Below are 17,721 nucleotides of genomic sequence, written 5' to 3' on the forward strand. Positions count from 1 at the left end.
TGCCTTCCTTGCTTCCAGCCCAAAGATCTCCCTGTCCTAAAAGCACCTTTATCCCCTGTCCTGCCCACATTTTCCCTAGACTGCCCCGAGTGTCTGGTCAACCTCCGGTCTACCTCTGTCAGACCCGGGTGCAAGTCCAGGCAGGTCTTGCCAGATAAATTTGACTCACCTGCATCTTCTCAATCATTTCAAACAGCTCTGTGTTCTGCAAGAAATCAGGGAGAAAGGAAGTAATGTGTGATGGTTGGCTGCATGGGGGGGTCACCCCCCCAAAAAAAAACCTGTCCTCCCCCCCCCAAAAGAGGCTTTAAATACAGCCTGCGAGTTGGCAAGATCCACTCTTAAACAGGCACCTGAAAACTCTGCAAGAATCAGGGATATTCAAAAGACTGTGGGCAATTTCCCACAACAACCCTCCGAGGTAGGTTAGGCTGAGAGAGGCAGTGACTGGTCACCCAGGAAAATTTTAAGGTGGTGGGGTGCGCGTCTGAGCATCACTGGGGGTCAGAGGGTTAGTGGATCTGGGCCCAGCCAACGTCCGCCAACCAGAAAAACACCCCAAGGGTTCAAACCACCCCCTAACAGCAACCCTGGCAATAATGGTAGTTAACGGTCCTTTACAACAACCCTGCGGGGTGGGCTGGCCTTCTTCCCATTTCACAGAGGTGGCACTGAGTCTGAGAGAGGGTCTATGTAGCGAATCCACAGCCGCATCTCCTTCACCCCTCCCCAGCTGTCAAATCTGTAGGGTCCCGGGCATACCCCGTGCCCCACAAACACGGCTGCTTCACCAGGACCCAGGAGAAGCTCAGTGTCGCCCTGCCCCCCCCCCCTTGCACAAAGCAGCAGCAGGTGAGAGAGCCCAGAAGTGCAGCGCACAAAGGGTTAACAGGCCCTCTCCTCACAAAGCTGGCTTGATGACTTTATCTTGGAAGGAGGTCAGAGCTTGGCAGGGGGAGGAAGAGAGAGAGAGGGACCCGGGGAAGACAACTCTGCTTTCTGAATTCGCCACTTGGGCCCGCCTGCCTAAGATCTGGCTACTCAGAGTAGACCCACTGAAATCAATGGCCCTACATAATCCACTTGAATGAGTGAAAACAGCCAGCGACTCATCTAGTCCAGCGTTCTCGCCAAAGACCCCTAAGAACCTAGGAATCTCGATAGACTGCTTCTGGACCTGGAGGTTCCATGAAAGTGCATGAAGAGCCGGATCATGCCAAAGGAAGCCCCTCTAGCCCAGCCCTCACTGCGGCCACCCAGTGGGAAGCCCTGTAGGTCTACTCTGGGTAGGACCAACACCAGATAGAGCCCCCCCCTCTACCACCACCAAACTCCTGTATGTTTCCTGCCTCCCCACCCCCTTCCACCATCTCCCACCCACCCACCTTTCTGGCCTGCTCTCTTTGCTCCCCTTAGTCAAGGGTCGTCAGGAGCAGGGACCCCCCAGACACCTCCCCCCAGAGGCTGTGGTAGCCGCCACCCCCTAAAGCCAAGACACAGGCCCCCCCCCATAGAGGGGTTAACTCACGCTCCAGCCATCCCCTACGGATTCCCTCCGAGGAGGAGGAAGAGGAGGCAGCCCGGGGGTCCCCGGGAGGGTTTGCCACTCGGCCATCAGCCTTCCTCCTGCTGCTGCTGCTGCTGCTGTTTCGTGGGTCTCGGGTTCAGATCCTGCCCACACCCGGCCCGGGGCGCTGGAGGCTCTGTGCCTCTGCCGCGGGATGGGCAGCTTCCATGGCGAAAGCTCCCTTCCGCCTCCTTGCTCGCAGGAGTCCGGGGAGAGGAGGGAAGCCAGCTCGGCAGCCTCCGAGGGGCTCTCCCCTGCCTGCCTGCCTGGCGGATCTGCGGGGATCTGCTGCGCTGTGTGTACTCTTTGGGCGTGGAGCCAGGTGCTGCCGGAGGAGAGGCAGGTCCCTGCAGCCGGATGCAACCCTTCCCGGGTGTGTGTGTGTGTGTGTGAGAGAGAGAGATGGGAGGAGGGAGGCAGGGAGGGAAGCTGGCTGGCTGGGGCCTGGACCACTGGGGTCGCCATAGCAACTGGCCTACACTTGAGGGGGATGAATGGGAGGAGAGAGGGAGTCTGGAAGGTGCGCGGGGGGGGGGAGGGAGGCGCATCGCTGCTAGGATTCCCCTCACCTCCAAACAGGAAAAAGAGCTTCTCTCTCCAGGACTCACATCTGGAGAAAGGAAAGTTTCACAAGCAGCGAAGAAGAGGTTGGAGGAGGAGAAGGAAGAGCATCTCACATCATTTCTCAAAATTTATCATTTGGCATTAAGAAATTGTTTTACTTAAGTGCTTATATTTTGGGGGTCTTTTGTTGTTGTTGTTGTTGTTGTTGTTGTTGTTGTTATTATTATTATTATTATTATTAAATTTATTTGCTTTTTCAAATCAAAGTTTTACAATCACATATCCAACATACAACATAAAAACAAGATTCCAAGGAATCTCGTGGACTTTCCTCCTCCCCTTTGTGGGTCCTATTGTTAATCATTTCCTCCTGCATCTTTTATAAACATCCAAACCTTTTACATCTCCATTACAGTGGTACCTCTACTCACGAATTTAATGCGTTCCGAACGCACATTTGTAAGTAGAAAAAAATTGTAAATCAAATCCCATAGGAATGCATTGGGAGAAAAAATTTGTAAGTAGAAAAAATCCTATCTAAAAATTTGTAAGTAGAAAAAATCCTATCTAAACAGCATCCAAGATGGCGGACGGAGCTCTATTCGTAAGTAGAAACATTCGTAAGTACAGTTATTCGTAAGTAGAAGTACCACTGTATATCCAAAATTCACCATTAATCTACAAGTGTTATTCCAATGCTACTAACGATTTTAACTGTTTGCAGTGTTTTTTTAAGATAATAAATTTCCCTCATTCCTTATTAAAATTTTGGTCTGCCTGATTTCTGATTCTTTTGGTTATTTTAGGCATTTTGGCATAATCCATCAACTTAATCTGCCATTCTTCTCTGGTAGGGACTTTTATCTTCTTTCCATTAAGATAAATTCAACAGTGTGGAGGAGCAGAGACACGAACCCGGTTCCCCAGATTACGAGTCTACCGCTCTTAACCACTACACCACACTGGCTCCTTTATGCTTGGCATAAAGGCCTAAAATGACAATAAGGTTGGACCAGATAATCCAATGGGTCCCCTTTCCAACACTACAACTGTGTTTTAAGGGAAGGCTGTGGTGTTTTTATTGTGATTATCTATACTTTTTAAATAAGTATGATATATGTTTGTGTGCTTTGATTTTATTAGGATTGCTTTCTAATGCCTGCCTTCCCCCCATGTTTTAAGCTGTTTCTGTTTTATCGGTAATAATGGTGCTATTCTATGATTCTTAAAGGTACGTACAGACCTTCATTCTCTCTTAAGGAATCCAAGATCTCTCAGTTACACAGGGGGGGGGGGGCGCACACACACACACCCTCCAGCCATAACTCTGTGAAAGCAGAACTGAGGAAATAATAATAATCCTCTCCTTCTCTCCCCCTCCCCTCGCCCCCAACCACCTCGTCTGTATTTGCAATTAAGGCTACCAAAGCAAGTTAATTAGAGAGAATTAAGTGTGCTCTTTTAACCAGTTAATTGATCCTTTAATTGATATGGGGAAAGTGAGGACAGCAGATGCTCAATAGACTCTCAGGTCCTTGAAGCCCAGGGGGGAGGGGTGTCTCATGATACCCCCAAGACCACCACGCACCACCCCTCCCTCATTTCCCCCTCTTCTCAGAGTGGAGTTGATTCTCTCACACACCAGGGCCAGAATCTCTTTCAAATCTTGGGATTCTTAAGCCCGGCACAAACGGAGTCATGATTGGGCATGGCCCTCTGAGCATGCGCCGAGTGCCTCCCTCACCACCAGCAAGCAAAGCCGCCCTCCAGAGACAAACATAGGAAGGTGCTTTGTGCAGAGTCCAGGGCAATATTGTCTTAAATACTAGGAGTCTTCCACCTTTCTTTGAGCCCAAACAAGCATGCATTTGAGGACTCATTTCTTAAACCTTCTGTTTCATAGAGATGTCGGTGTCGTGCCTGTGTCGATTAGGCCAATGCCCAGTGGCAGGTCTTGCCCCACACCGGCAATAGCCCTCCGGGGATTTAGGCAGGAGATGCTGCCAGTAGGGGACTGAACCTGGGGCCTTCCTTCTGCAGGCCCAGCAGGGGCTCCACCATGCAGATGTGGTCCTTCTCTTAAAAAATGAATCAAAATCCCAGACCTCACGGTTCTGAAGGGCTGGCTTAAACAGGAAGCTGCCTTAGACTGAGACAGGAGATAGGTCCATCTAGCTCAGTGCTGCCTACACAGACCGGCAGCAAAGGCTCTCCAAGATTTCAAGTTGGGGAGTCTCTCCCAGTCCTACCTGGGGATCGAGCCCGGGGCCGTCTGCATGCCAAGCAGCTGCTCTGAGCTCTCCCCAGCTTGGAAGAAAGGCAAGCTGGTTTCTAAGGAAACACAGATTCAAATCCTGGGGAAGGTGTATGGGGTGTTAGGGGAAGGGTGTTACCTCTGGCAAGCGACATGTCATCCCCTTTATGGGGTAGGGGGGGAACCCCTGACCATTAGGTCCAGTCGTGACCGACTCTGGGGTTGCACGCTCATCTCGCATTATTGGCCGAGGGAGCCGGCGTATAGCTTCCAGGTCATGTGGCCAGCATGACAAAGCCGCTTCTGGCAAACCAGAGCAGCACATGGAAACGCCGTTTACCTTCCCGCTGTAGCGGTACCTATTTATCTACTTGCATTTTGATGTGCTTTCGAACTGCTAGGTTGGCAGGAGCTGGGACAGAGCAATGGGAGCTCACCCCGTCACAGGGATTCGAATCACCAACCTTCTGATCAGCAAGCCCTAGGCTCAGTGGTTTAACCACAGCGCCACCTGGGTCCCTACCTTTATGGGGTAGTTTGTCCATTTTTGTCCCCCACCCTGCACTCAGCACTCACCTGTGGCTCCTAGAAGCTGTCAGAAGGCAGTTTCTGCACATGCCATAGAAGGAAGTGAGGGGCAGGTGCGCTCATCCACCGGAGAAGGTAGCCCATCTAGGAGAAGGAAAACTCTGACCCTAAACCTCCGCTAGCCCAGAGATGGAAAGAGGACAAAGTCCCAACCAGAGAAGAATGGCAGATCAAGTGGATGGATTATGCCAAAATGGCTAAAATGACCAGAAGAATTAGAAATTGGGAAAACTGAAATGTCAATAAGGAATGGGGAAGATTTATAATTTACCTTTAAAAACCATTGTAAACAGTTAAAATCGTTAGCAGGATTGGAATGACACTTGTAGTTTTAATGGTGAATTTTGGATATAATGGCGATGTAAAAGATTTGGATTATTATAAAAGATGCAGGAGGAAATGACTAACACAGGGGTGGCCAACTCCCAATAGACTGTGATCTACTCACAGAGTTTAAAACTGGCAGTGATCTACCCCCCTTTTTTAGGGAGGAGGAAGGCCCATTTTGGGGGGTTCAGGGCAATGTTAAGCTTTTTTAGGGAGGAAAGCCCCATTTTTTTTAGGAGGGCAGGGCAGATTTGCCAAAGTTGTTGAGCTTCTTCGGGGCGAGCCAGTGATCTACCACAGACGTCCAGTGATCTACCAGTAGATCACGATCTATCTGTTGGACATGCCTGGACTAACAGTAGGACCCACAAAGGGGAGGAGGGCAGTCCAGGAGATTCTTCGGAATCTTGTTTTTATGTTGTATGGTGGGTGTTTGTGATTGTAAAACTTTAATTTGAAAAACCCAATAAAGAAATCTATGAAAATAAAAAATAAATAAAAACCTCCGCTGCCTTACTTTGAGAGAAAAGAAGGCTCGGGAGTAAAACCCACACAAATCTGGAGTGGGGTCCCTAAGGTGGTTGGGTGGTGCTCTGCATGCCTCCTTCCAGCAACTCCTGCTGCCACGATGGTACCAAACATATTGCTCTGCTTTCTTTTGCACCCCATCAGTGAGTCCTGTTGTCTGGGCAGCCCAGGACCTCCAGAGTCACACTGCCCAGGCTTGTGAAGTCACTTCGCTAAGGCGGCATAGGCTGGGGCTGGGATTCCTCCCTGCATTTCTGCTGGTGGTTTTCCCAGAGGAGGAAGGTGGAGGGGGGCAGGAGATTCCAGGCAGGCACTTCCTTTGCCGAAGGACTCTGCTCCATTGACATTGGCAGCCGCAAACAAGGAGCCCTTTCACCTCTCTGTGTGCCTCATTTGCATCTCAGAGGCGGGAGAGAGGGAGGGAGAAGAGAAGCAAGCCTTTGGGTCTCTGCAGAGGCTGCCTCCTGTTCCTGCTCTCCCCATTTCGAAAAGGAGGGAAACTGAGTCTAAAACGGGGGGGGGGGTAGGCAACCTAAGGCCCGGGGGCCGGATCTAGCCCAATCGCCTTCTGAATCTGGCCTGCGGAAGGTCTGGGAACCGGCGTGTTTTTACATGAGTAGAATGTGTCTTTTTATTTAAAATGCAGCTCTGGGTTATTTGTGGGGCATAGGAATTTGTTCTTCTTCTTTCCCCCCAAAATATAGTCTGGCCCACCACATGGTCTGAGGGACAGTTTCGCCCACGGGTGAAAAAGGTTGCTGACCCCTGGTCTAAAACAAGGATTTGGAGGTGGGCATGAGAAGCAACACCCAGGCGGGCAGGCAGGCCCTGAAGTGGTACACGCTCAAGGACACACACTCCAGTGTTTTTTTTACATTATAATTTGGGTTTCTCAAAGAGAAGACATGCCAGACGATGGAGTTACAAGCTTGGTGGATCAGGGGAATGCTGCGGATATAGTGTATCTTGATTTCAGTAAGGCGTTTGACAAAGTCCCCCATGGCATTATTGCAGAGAAGCTGGTAAAATATGGACCGGGTGAGATAACTATTAGGTGGATTTGTACAGGGCCATCTTACCCATATCTGGTGCCCTGGTGCCAAGATCCCTCCGGCGGGGCCCCCCCCCAATGAGTGAGGCAGGCAGGAAGGGCGCGCGGGGAGCTGAGAGGCGCGGAGGAGGCAGCCCCAGGCTCCCGCTCCCTGCGCGCCTCTGGAGAGCGGCCTGAAGCCGCAAAAAACCTGAGAGGCGCAGAGGAGGCGGCCCCAGGCTCCCGCTCCCTGCACTAAGCTCTAGAGGCACGCGGGGAGCGTGAGCCTGGGGTCGTCGTGCTGTGCCTCTCAGCTGTTCAGGCGGCCCCAGGCCAGCGCTCCCTGCGCGCCTCCGGAGAGCTGCCTGAAGCCGCTCAACAGCAGAGGCGCGCGGAGGCAGACACCAGCGTTCCGCGCCCCTGATGGCCAGGCGCCCTGGCGCCTTGCGCCACCCAGCCCGGGCCTAGGGACGGCCCTGGATTTGTAGTTGGTTGACTGACTGAACACAAAGAATACTCATTAATGGTTCCCCGTCATCCTGGAAAAAAAGTTAGCAGGCTTCTGTCCTGGGCCCGTTGTTGTTCAATGTCTTTAGAAATGACTTGTTTGAAGGAATTGAGGGGGTGCTCAGATGACACCAAACGGGAAGGGGTAGCAAAAGACAGAATCGGGATTCAAAATGAAATTCAAAATGAATTACAATAGGGACAAATGTAAGGTTCTGCTCTTCAGCAAGAAGAACCAGACGCACAAATGTAAGACGGGGGACACCTGGCTTACTAGTAGTACATGTGAAAAAGATTTAGGGGTTTTAGTGGACCACAAGCTTAACATGAGGCAACAGTGTGATGCAGAAGCAAAAGAAAGAAAGAAAGAAAGAAAGTTATTCTAGTGTCCAGATTCTAGATCAAGGGAAGTAATAGCACCACTCTATTCTGCCTTGGTCAGACCACACCTGGAATACTGTGTCCAGTTCAGGGTGCCACAAATTAAGAAAGAAGTTGACGAGCTGGCATGTGTGCAGAGGAGGGAGACCAAGATGATCAAGGGTCTGGAAACCAAGCTTTGTGAGGAATGGTTGAAGGTGCTAGGTATGTTTAGTCTGGAAAAGAGGAGGCTGAGAGGAGATATGATAGCCATCTTCAAATATCTACAGGGTTGTTTTCTCCAGCTCTGGAGGATAGGACTCAAACCAATGGCTTCTAGTTACAAGAAAGGAGATTCCAACTAAATATATGGAAAAACTTTCTCCCCTGGAAGGTAGTGGACTCTCCTTCCTTGGAGATTTTTAAGCAGAGGTCGGATGGCCACCTGCCATGGCTGCTTTAGTTGAGATTCCTGCATTGCAGGGGGTTGGACTAGATTACCCTTGGGGGTAATCTTCCAACTCTCTGATTCTATGAATTTCCTGCTCTGCACTCCCCACCACCCTTGGAGGATAAATTCCAAGTGCATGGAAGCAAAGATGCTAAGAATGTCAGAGGAACCTGCTGGATAAGGCCAATGGCCCATCTGGTCCATCCTCATGTTTTCACAGGGGCCAAACCCTGTGAATTGCCCAAACCCACAAGCAGGCCCTTGAGGGCAACAGCAACAGTCAACATTAGTACCTCCCAGTAGCCACTGACAGCCTTATGTGGGTTTGGGCAATTCTCTGGGTTTGGCAGCCATCCCTGCCTCCTGCAGGAGGGAGTTCCACAGTTCAAGTCTGCGCTGTGTGCAGAAACCCCTTTCTTCCTCCGTCCCATTCAGTTCCACGGGGTGCCCACGAGCTCATCTGCCTCGAACAACGGAGGAGAGACGGTGCCCATCGCTGCCAGGCAGCAAGGCGGCCGAGGGCAAGCAGGAATCCTGCCCCGAATGCCAAAGTGGCCCCTCACTGGGCCAAGGGCACGGCCTCCTCCTCCTCCTCCTCCGGAGCCCTAATGATTCAGGCTCTCCTCACCCCAGAGACCTGCGGGGGCGCCTCGGTTGCCATGGGGACCACCCACAAGCGGGAGCTATGCATCACACACAGGGCGGGCGGGGGGGGTGGGAGTTGCGCATGGAGGACGACTCAAAGCATTGCAAGCCTCACAAATCAGCAAGCCCCTTCCCCCACCTGCCTTGTAACAAGACCCCCACCTTAGGGGAGGAGAAGGGGGGTGAGCTGGAGGGAGGGAGGGAGGGAGGGAGGGGGCAGAACTTCAGCTTATGCAACCAGAGGCAGGTGGAGGTAGCAGGCACCTTCTCCAGGTTGCCCTGCTGGGTGAGAGAGAGAGAGGTCTCCCTTGGCATTACTCAGCTTAGAATAGAATCATAGAGTTGGAAGAGACCACAAGGGCCATCCAGTCCAACCCCCTGCCAAGCCGGGAACCCTGCTTTGTGGAGAAGGGAGCAGGGTGGGTGGGTGCTCTGGGCCTCAAGGGGTTGCTTCGTAACCAGAAGCTGCTTGGTGCCCACCTCCAGTACTCCAGGTCTACCACCCACAAAATAATGCAAGATTCTAGTCCTCATGGATTTGAGTCAAGGGCTGATCATCATACTTAGGGGCCTGATGCTGAGTCAGACTACCTAGCACTATACTGCCTACACGGACTGGCAGGAGAAAGACTGGAGATGCTGCCAGGGAATGGCACCTGGGGCCTTCTGTGCTGACTGGCAAGTGCGTTGCAGGGGGTTAGGCTAGATGACCCACCTGGACCCCTTAGGTAAAGGTACCCCTGGCCGTCAGGTCCAGTCGCGGACGACTCTGGGGTTGCGGCGCTCATCTCGCTTTACTGGCCAAGGGAGCCGACGTTTGTCTGCAGACAGCTTCCGGATCATGTGGACAGCATGACTAAGCCACTTCTGGCAAAACCAGAGCAGCGCACGAAAACGCTGTTTACCTTCCTGCCGGAGCAGTAGCTATTTATTTACTTGCACTTTGCGTGCTTTCGAACTTCTAGGTGGGCAGGAGCTGGGACTGAACAACTATGATTCTATAGGGGTCTCTCCTGGTCCTCCCCTCCCTTCCCGCCACCCTCCCTGCCTTCCTCTGCTGTTCAGGCCCCACAGCTCCCTTAGGGCACAAGGAACTCCTTCAGCCCCATGGCAGGAAGCGACACTTGCCCAGGACGGGAGAGGATGCCTGGGTGCAGGACCAGCCATCTTCTCGCCCCACACTTTGAGGGTGGGGCAGAGGCTTTAAATAAAGCCGATCTGTTCCTTGCAGCTCATTGCCTAAGCGGCAGGTTGGTGGCAGAGAACAAGACCCACTGGCAGCCCCGCTACTCTTGGGCACTTTCGCTGAGCTGGTGAAATGGCTCCGCTGGTAGAGCATGAGACTCTTTAATCTCTGGGTCGCGGGTTCAAGCACCGCGTTGGGTAAAGAGATTCCTGCATTTCAGCGGATTGAAACCTAGGGGGTCCCTCCCAACTCTACGATTCCCCCTGAAAATGAAAAGTGATGGGGTCTCTTACCTTGGGGTGGTGGAGAGCAGCGTGAGGGGGGTTGGCGCCCACAGGAGGCAGTTCTAAGGGGCCGCTGAAGGAGATGCCGGCCGGCCCATCACTGTGTTTGCTGGGGAAAGAGAGAAAGTCCTGTCAGAAGAGGGGACAGAATCCAGGAGCCCAAGGGTCACGGGTTCGAGTTCAGAAGAGATGGAAAACGTCCAGGCTGTCCGGAGAGGATCTGAGCGTGGAGGCGAGCCTGGGGGAAGATGGACCTTTCACCCAGCCAGACTATTGGTTCCTCTAGCCCAGTATTGCCTGCAATGACTGGCAGCAGCTTCAGACAAGGAGTCTCTTCCCCAGAGATTGAACCCGGAACCTTCTAGAAGCAAAGGCACATGAGCTTCTGTCCTCTAAAAATAAAATAAGAACCCAGTCCTCATGGTTCTGAATCAAGGGCTGATTTGGATAGAAACCTAGGAAGCTGCCTTCTATCAAGTCAAACCATTGGGCCCATCCAGCCCAGTACTGTCTGCACTGACTGGCAGCAGCAGCTCCCCAGAGTCTCAGATAGGTAGCCTTACCTGGGGAGGCTGCCGGCAGGGATTGAACCTGGAACCTTCTGCATGCCAAGCAGATGCTCTTCCACTGAGCTAGGGCCCTTCCCTTAAAACACAGGAAGGTGCCTTCTACCAAGACAGTGGGTTCTTCTGCCTCATTATTGTCTACACTGGCTGGCAGCCGCTCTCCAGAAGTTTCAAGCTTCCTGGCTCCTAAAAGCACCTCAAGGAGGAAGGCAGCAGGGAGCATAATCATAGAATTGCAGCCGTCATAGTTGAAAATCCTTTCAACTACAATTCAATCGTCCCAACTCCAATCGGCCAATCACCTCTCCCCTTCACTGAGACACTGGCCATTGATTGATTGATTGATTGATTGATTACGGTTCTTGACCAGCACACATAAATATGCAATACATAAAACAATAAAAGAAAAACAGTAATAATCTAAAAATAGGCAATAAATATAGTTTTTAACAATTGTTTAAAAGAAAACTGATTAAAAGGAGTGTTACTACTTAGGGAGGTAGACTACAGCAATTAATAACACTGGGTCCTCTTTAGCTAGTCCTGAAGATGTTCTGAAGATATTTGGACTCTGCTAATTAGATTAGGCCGAATTTTTATGACTCTAGCACAGAATTTGGCTACCTTCGCTGACACATTAGAGTTAGCGTCAGAAAGAAGCCACTCTATATAGAAATTATCCGAGCGTCCAGGTAGCTCTGCCAGCACTGGCCATTTTTATTTCCTATTTTTCTCATCCCGGCTATTAAGCTGAATCAGGAGTTTTGTGGGCCACCAAGAACAGCTTCCAATTTTCGGAAACGGAAGAGGGGAGGGGGGAGGAACCATGTGACCAACCCCACCTCACTGACCGTTGGGCGATCAGATTATTCCCAGAATCCTTTGCAGCTACTTCTGCTGCTCTGGAGCCTGCCTGCAGCTGGGGCAAAGGATTATGGGAAGAGTGAAGGAGCGCTCACAGGGGTTCGGCAAAAGGCACTCTGCATATGCTCAGGCGAGCACTGCCATTGCCCGGTCAGACATCCCCGGCTTTAAAACATGAAGCAGCCTCTCGGTGTGGGGTTTGGCGAGGTCTTAGATCAGTGCTGGGGATCATTTATGGCACTCCAGATTTTGGGGGACCCCCTTTTGCAATGTACAGCAGCCATCATGGCCAATGCTCAGGGACGGCCGGGGCATCCAGCAACATCTGGAGGCACACAGATGTGACCCCACCAAGATTTAAATCTTTATGAAGTCCAAACCAAAGAAGGATGGCAACTTAAATTGACAGAATATGCACAACTTGCAAAATTAACATATAGAATAAGAGAACAAGAAGAACATATGTTTAAAGAAGATTGGAAAACGTTTATGGAATATATGGGAAATAACTGTATACAGCTGAATACGCAGGCAACATTAAGATAAATTTATTTGGTTTTCAGATTAAAGTTTTACAATCACATATCCAACGTACAACATAGAAACAATATGCCAAAGAATCTCCTGGGCTTCCCTTCCCCTTTGTGGGTCCTACTCTTAATCATTTCCTCCTCATCTTTTATGATAATCCAAATCTTCTACCTCTCCATTGTGTCCAAAATTCACTATTAAACTACATGTGTTATTCCAATCCTACTAACAGTTTTAGCTGTTTACAATGGTTTTTTTAGATAGATTATAAATTTCCCCCATTCCTTATTAAAATTTTGATCTTCCTGATTTACGATTCTTCCGGTCATTTTAGCCATTTTGGCATAATCCATCAACTTAATCTGCCATTCATCTCTGGTCGGGACTTTATCTTCTTTCCATTAAGATAAATTCAGCAGTGTAATTAGGTTTTGATGGATGCAATAATGGAAAACCGGTTGGTATAGTTTTTTTGTAAAATATGCAGGGATTTAAGACATGTAAAATGAACCACGGAAAGAGAAGTCATTGATACTTTAAGGATGTAAAATGAGTATTTGAAATTGTAAAAAAGGAGATTTAAGGTTTAAATCTTTAGAATTGAAGAGGGTTGGACTAGATGACCCTCGAGGGCCCTTCCAAATCTACGATTCTGTGACATGTATCTAAGAAGCACTTGCAGTTCTTAAAAAAAAAAAAAACAACACCTCACCTCAACTGGTTTTCTCCTGTGTTAATTGGATTTTCATCAGAGATTCCTAACTGGGAAAGGGACGCCACCCAGTGGCACCAATAAACATCAAGCAATAGAGAAATTCAAAGTTCAGGCTGCATGCCATAGACTGAATCATAGAATTGCAGAGTTGGAAAAGAACCTGAGGGTCATCTAGTCCAACCCACTGCAAGGCAGGAATATGCACACTAAACTCTTTCATTTTGGGGGTGGTGGGGTGCATGTTGCATCTCAGGCCTCCCCCCTCCGCATCCAGCCAGTCCATGACATCGGAGGCTGCCTGATATAATGTGAAGCTCACACATTCTCTCTCTCTTCCTCCCTCCCTCCCTCCCTCCCTCCCTCTGAAGCTCAGGATTCAACCATGGCAGGCCCCTGGCGTTGCAGCAGCAGCAGCAACAACTGTGGCCTACGTGGCAGAGAGAGGCAGAAGAGAGACACGATGCTACTTCAAGAGTTTCCATGGCAACGGGATGCTGGGGAGAGAGGGACAAGGAGGCGGCGGCTCAAGTAATTGATTGGCAATTACCATCGGGTAATCGGGTAATTATGGTGACAAATCGTGCTCCAAACTCCCGCCTCCCGCACAGAGGAGGGAGGAGGTGATATGAATCCTCTCCTGGCAATCCAGGCTCTCCCTGTGTCCACCAGGGGGAGCCCTCAAACCGCCGCTCGCTCCAAAGGCTCTGGGTGCCTGCTGTTCCTGTCGCCCACCATCAGGGCCGGCCCTATCCGGAGGCAGAGGCCTCGGGCTTCAGAGACCAAGGGGCAGGCAGTAGGTGCCTTTGCATAAACCAACCTGCAGGTCTCGGATGTCACCAGCATCTGACACATCCAAAAATCCTATGCTGGCACAGCAGCAGCCACCATTGTCCTGTCCCAGTTACGTGAGCTCAGAGTTTTGTCCACACAACAACAACAACTATTATTATTATTATTATTACCGTATTATTATTATATCATCCAAGGCATCCTGTTCTCAGAGGCCAACCAGATGTCCATTCTGGGAAGCTCCCAAGCAATAGCCACCTCTCATTCTTGATCACCATTCTAAGGTAGACTGACTCTGTCCATGGAGGCTCCATTTAGGAATCAAAAGAAACTAAGATCCTGCTGGATCAGGCCACTGGCCCATCTTGTCTGGCATCCTGTTCTCACAATGCCCCCAAAGGGAAGGAGCCCACAAGCGGCGCTGGACGCAACGGTCACGCTCCCAAGCTTCTGATTTCCAGCGACTGGCATTCACTGCCTCTGGCAACAGAGGGAGAGCGCAGCCATTCTGACTAGTAGCCACGGATAGCTTCCTCCTGCACAAATTTGACTGTTGTTGATTTAGAGTCCTATTATTATTATTATTGCTGCGATCTTTTGTTAAAATCATTTGAGCGAATGCATAAATTTTTGTGCGTGTGGCTCCAGCCAGGCTGCCTCCCTCTTTTGCTCACAGGAGACCTGCCTCTCACCAGCTGGGCTTCTCCCCTCCTCCTGGGGCTGCTCAGAGCATCCTCTGCTGACTCCCCCCAGCATCAACCCCCCCCCACTCTGTTTTTGCAAAACAGGAGAGCTGCCTGCTCTGCATATGCAGCAGATGTAGATGAGCTTGACAGGAGAGCCTTGTTTGTTTGCTCACACTGTCAGGGTGGCAGAGTGACAGCCAGAGCAAAGGGATGCCCTTGGGGGGCGGGAAACATTTATTTGTTGTTTTAAAAACTGCCTCCTGGGTTTCTGCCTTCATGTCCATCATGGTGCCATCTTCTCCCAAAGAATCATGAACTGCGGAGGGGGAGGTGGCCAAGCCCTTTCCCTTTTCTCCTTTCACTCAAGCACTCAGCATCATCGGATCAAAACAGATCCTTGCGCACTGGGTTGCTGCTCCTGTTGCTTTAATTCCTGGAAATGGCTGCGTAATTGCAGGGGTGAGCCTTCCAAGCATGTGGCTTCCCGCAAAGGCTGCTGGGAACTGTAGTTTAACACACACACCCCAAGAGTTGCAGCGTCCAGTTTCCTCAGCAAGCTACAGTTCCCAGAAGTCTTCCGGGAGCGAAGGTCTTGTGCTTTCAATGTACACAGCCTGGGTCAAAGTTTGCCCCTAGGCTGTGTGAGCTCGCCACCCAGTCCCAGATCAACAGAACCAAAGATTCATGGAATCGGAAGGGTCATCCAATGGATCATCTAAAAGTCCAGGGGTTCCCCAAACTTAGGTCTCCGGCTGTTTTTGGACTACGATTCCCATCATCCTTAGGCCACTAGGGATGATGGGAGTTGTAGTCCGAAAGCTGCCAGAGACCCAAGTTTGGGGAACCCTGATTTAGTCCAACCCCCTGCAATGCAGGAATCACAGCTTAAAGGCTCCGACTGCAAGCGAAAGGTTATCCGCATGTGCTCAGGGACACTCTGTTATGACATTATGTGATTTAAGCCTCACAGTGACACACACAGACACGCAGGCACACAGGCACACAGGCACACACACACACACACAGAGAGAGAGAGAGAGAGACAGACAGACAGACAGACAGACAGACAGACAGACAGACAGACAGACAGACAAAATATTCAGACCCTGAGGAGAGGAAGAGGCAATTTTCCCTCGCCTTGAGCCAGGCTCTCGCCCCGTAACATTGCTTCCCCGCCCCAGAGCTCATTCAGGCCCAATCCAGCCCCTCCCCAAGCCTGCAAAAAGTTTCTGCACAGCAAAGGCACCTCTTGAACCCAGAGCCTCTCTTATCTCAGGGGGAGAAGTGTATGTTCATTGGGAGAACACCTTCAGAGTTAAACCTGCTGGCCAGGCGACCCGCAACTCTGACAATGCCTGCATCTCTGGGCAGCAAGAGTGTTGAGTTGGGAAGGTTATTATTATTATTATTATTTATTTATTTATTTATTTATACCCGCCCATCTGCCTGGGTTTTCCCCGCCACTCTGGGCGGCTTCCAACAAATATTAATTTTGCCCATCTCCTATACAGCCGATGGAGGCTTCAGTTCAATTTGCATTAGCAAGAAAATAAAATCAGGCCATAATTAAAACAATACAACACAGAACAAATATATACACGCTACTGTGTTCATCAGGGCCGTCTTAAGCGCCCCTGGTGCCGTGGAACGACGGATCCCTCCGGCGCCCCCCCGCCCCGTTTCCCAGCGCGGTGGGCGGGTGGGCGGGCGCAGCTGCACGTCGAACCGGCGGACGCAGCTCGCGGTGCCCTCCTGGCGGGCCGGCGCCATGGTGCCCTGCACCACCAGGGGTCTACCTAGAGCTGGCCCTGGTGTTCATCCAAAATACTATATTGACAGTGGGTTGTGTTAATTGCACTCAGAGTAGACCCACTGAAATTAATGGACATGATTTCTTTAGGTCATTCATTTCAAGGCATCTAGCCCAAGAGCTTAGCTGGAGACAACGCTGTGTTTTAATTTGTTTTTTGATTACTGGGTCCATCTACTCACAGTTGCCAACCAGGTGCCCCAAAGGAAAACCCACAAGCAGGATTTGAACACAAGGCCACTCTCCCTTCATGGGGTTCCCAGCAACGCAACTGTGAAGGCAGAGAACAGCCATTGTGGTTAGTAGCCATCAATAGCTCTCCCCTCCATGAATCTCTCTAATCCTCTTTTTTTAAAATAATAATAATAATCTATTCCTGCACTGCATCCCTTCCAACAATTCCATGATTCTATATTAATAAAACTGAAGGTGAATTGAGCTCTTAAATGGTGGTGGAGATTTGAAGAAGAAAAAATCCACAGGGTGGAGGAGAAAAAGGAACTTAGGGGTGGGAAATGTGTTCAGAAACCACCATGAAGTCTCCCCTCCCCTGGAAAGACCAACAAGTAAAAGACCTGATGGAGTCAGAGCCGCTGCTGTTTCAATCTGCATTAAATAAAACTCACTCACTCAAATTTCATGCAAATTTGGAGCTAATTCTGCAAAGGCCGCAAACAGCTGTGGCTACAACCTCTTGACCAGGCATGCTCCCTCAAAGACATGAGAGAGAGAGATATATATATATATATCCTGGAGGGGGAATTATAATTTGTAAGGAGGATGTTGGATGCAGAGAAGCGGGGAGATGGATGCATTTAGTTACTGCTGGTGACAGGAGTGAAAGAGAAGCAGAAAGACACAGCCCTTCAAGGAGGCTGAGAGGGTTTATATTTATCCCTTCTCTCTCTCTCTCTCTCTCTCTCTCTCTCTCTCTCTCTCTCTCTCTCTCTCTCTCTCTCTCTCTCTCCCACGAGAGGCCTATGGGAAGCCTGCAAGCAGGATTCGAACACAAGAGCAACTCTCCCCTCCTACAGTTTCCAGCAACTGATCATCGGAAGCCTTGCTGGGCCTTTCTGACTGTGGCGAAAGAGCCGAGTTTGCAGCGGTCGAAAGGCCTGCACTCCAGAGCTGCTTGTGTGGACTGAGGATAAACACAGGCAAACTCCACAAAAGCTTCAGTGGCTGTAAAATCTCTTCCGGCTCCTGAAAAACACTCCCTGCAGTAGCCACAAGAGGCCACCAGGTGGCGTCCCCGCCCCCACCCCAAACCTGAAGGTTGGGGAAAATAATTCTAAAATGTCAACAGCAATTGCTCAGCCAAAAGCAAAATAAAACCAGGACCCTCTGGCATTAACAGCCAGGCTGCTCTGAGAAACTCAGCAGCCTCCTGGCCAGCCTGCAACACACTGGACTGCAGCTCCCAGCAGCCAGAATTGGCCGTGTGCTCCCAGGCTTCACCTTACCCAGGG

General features: G+C 50.4%; 1 protein-coding gene across 4 annotated transcripts in view; it reads right to left on the minus strand.

The window, feature by feature from the left end:
- RAP1GAP (RAP1 GTPase activating protein) overlaps window positions 1-17,721 on the minus strand; it is a 78,487-nt gene that overhangs the window by 36,725 nt on the left and 24,041 nt on the right. For 3 of the 4 annotated variants that reach the window (XM_088671491.1, XM_035120247.3, XM_060276292.2), the window contains exons 3-4: window positions 10,301-10,400; window positions 170-205 (exon numbers count right to left, since the gene is read on the minus strand). In XM_088671491.1, the coding sequence (XP_088527617.1) occupies window positions 170-205; window positions 10,301-10,400 (136 nt within the window). Of the gene's footprint in view, window positions 1-169; window positions 206-1,528; window positions 1,945-10,300; window positions 10,401-17,721 lie in introns of those variants that run through there. The other variant, XM_088671490.1, reaches the window with a different exon arrangement.

Source organism: Zootoca vivipara, chromosome 6, assembly GCF_965207765.1.
Source record: "Zootoca vivipara chromosome 6, rZooViv2.hap1.1, whole genome shotgun sequence".
Lineage (NCBI taxonomy): Eukaryota > Metazoa > Chordata > Lepidosauria > Squamata > Lacertidae > Zootoca > Zootoca vivipara.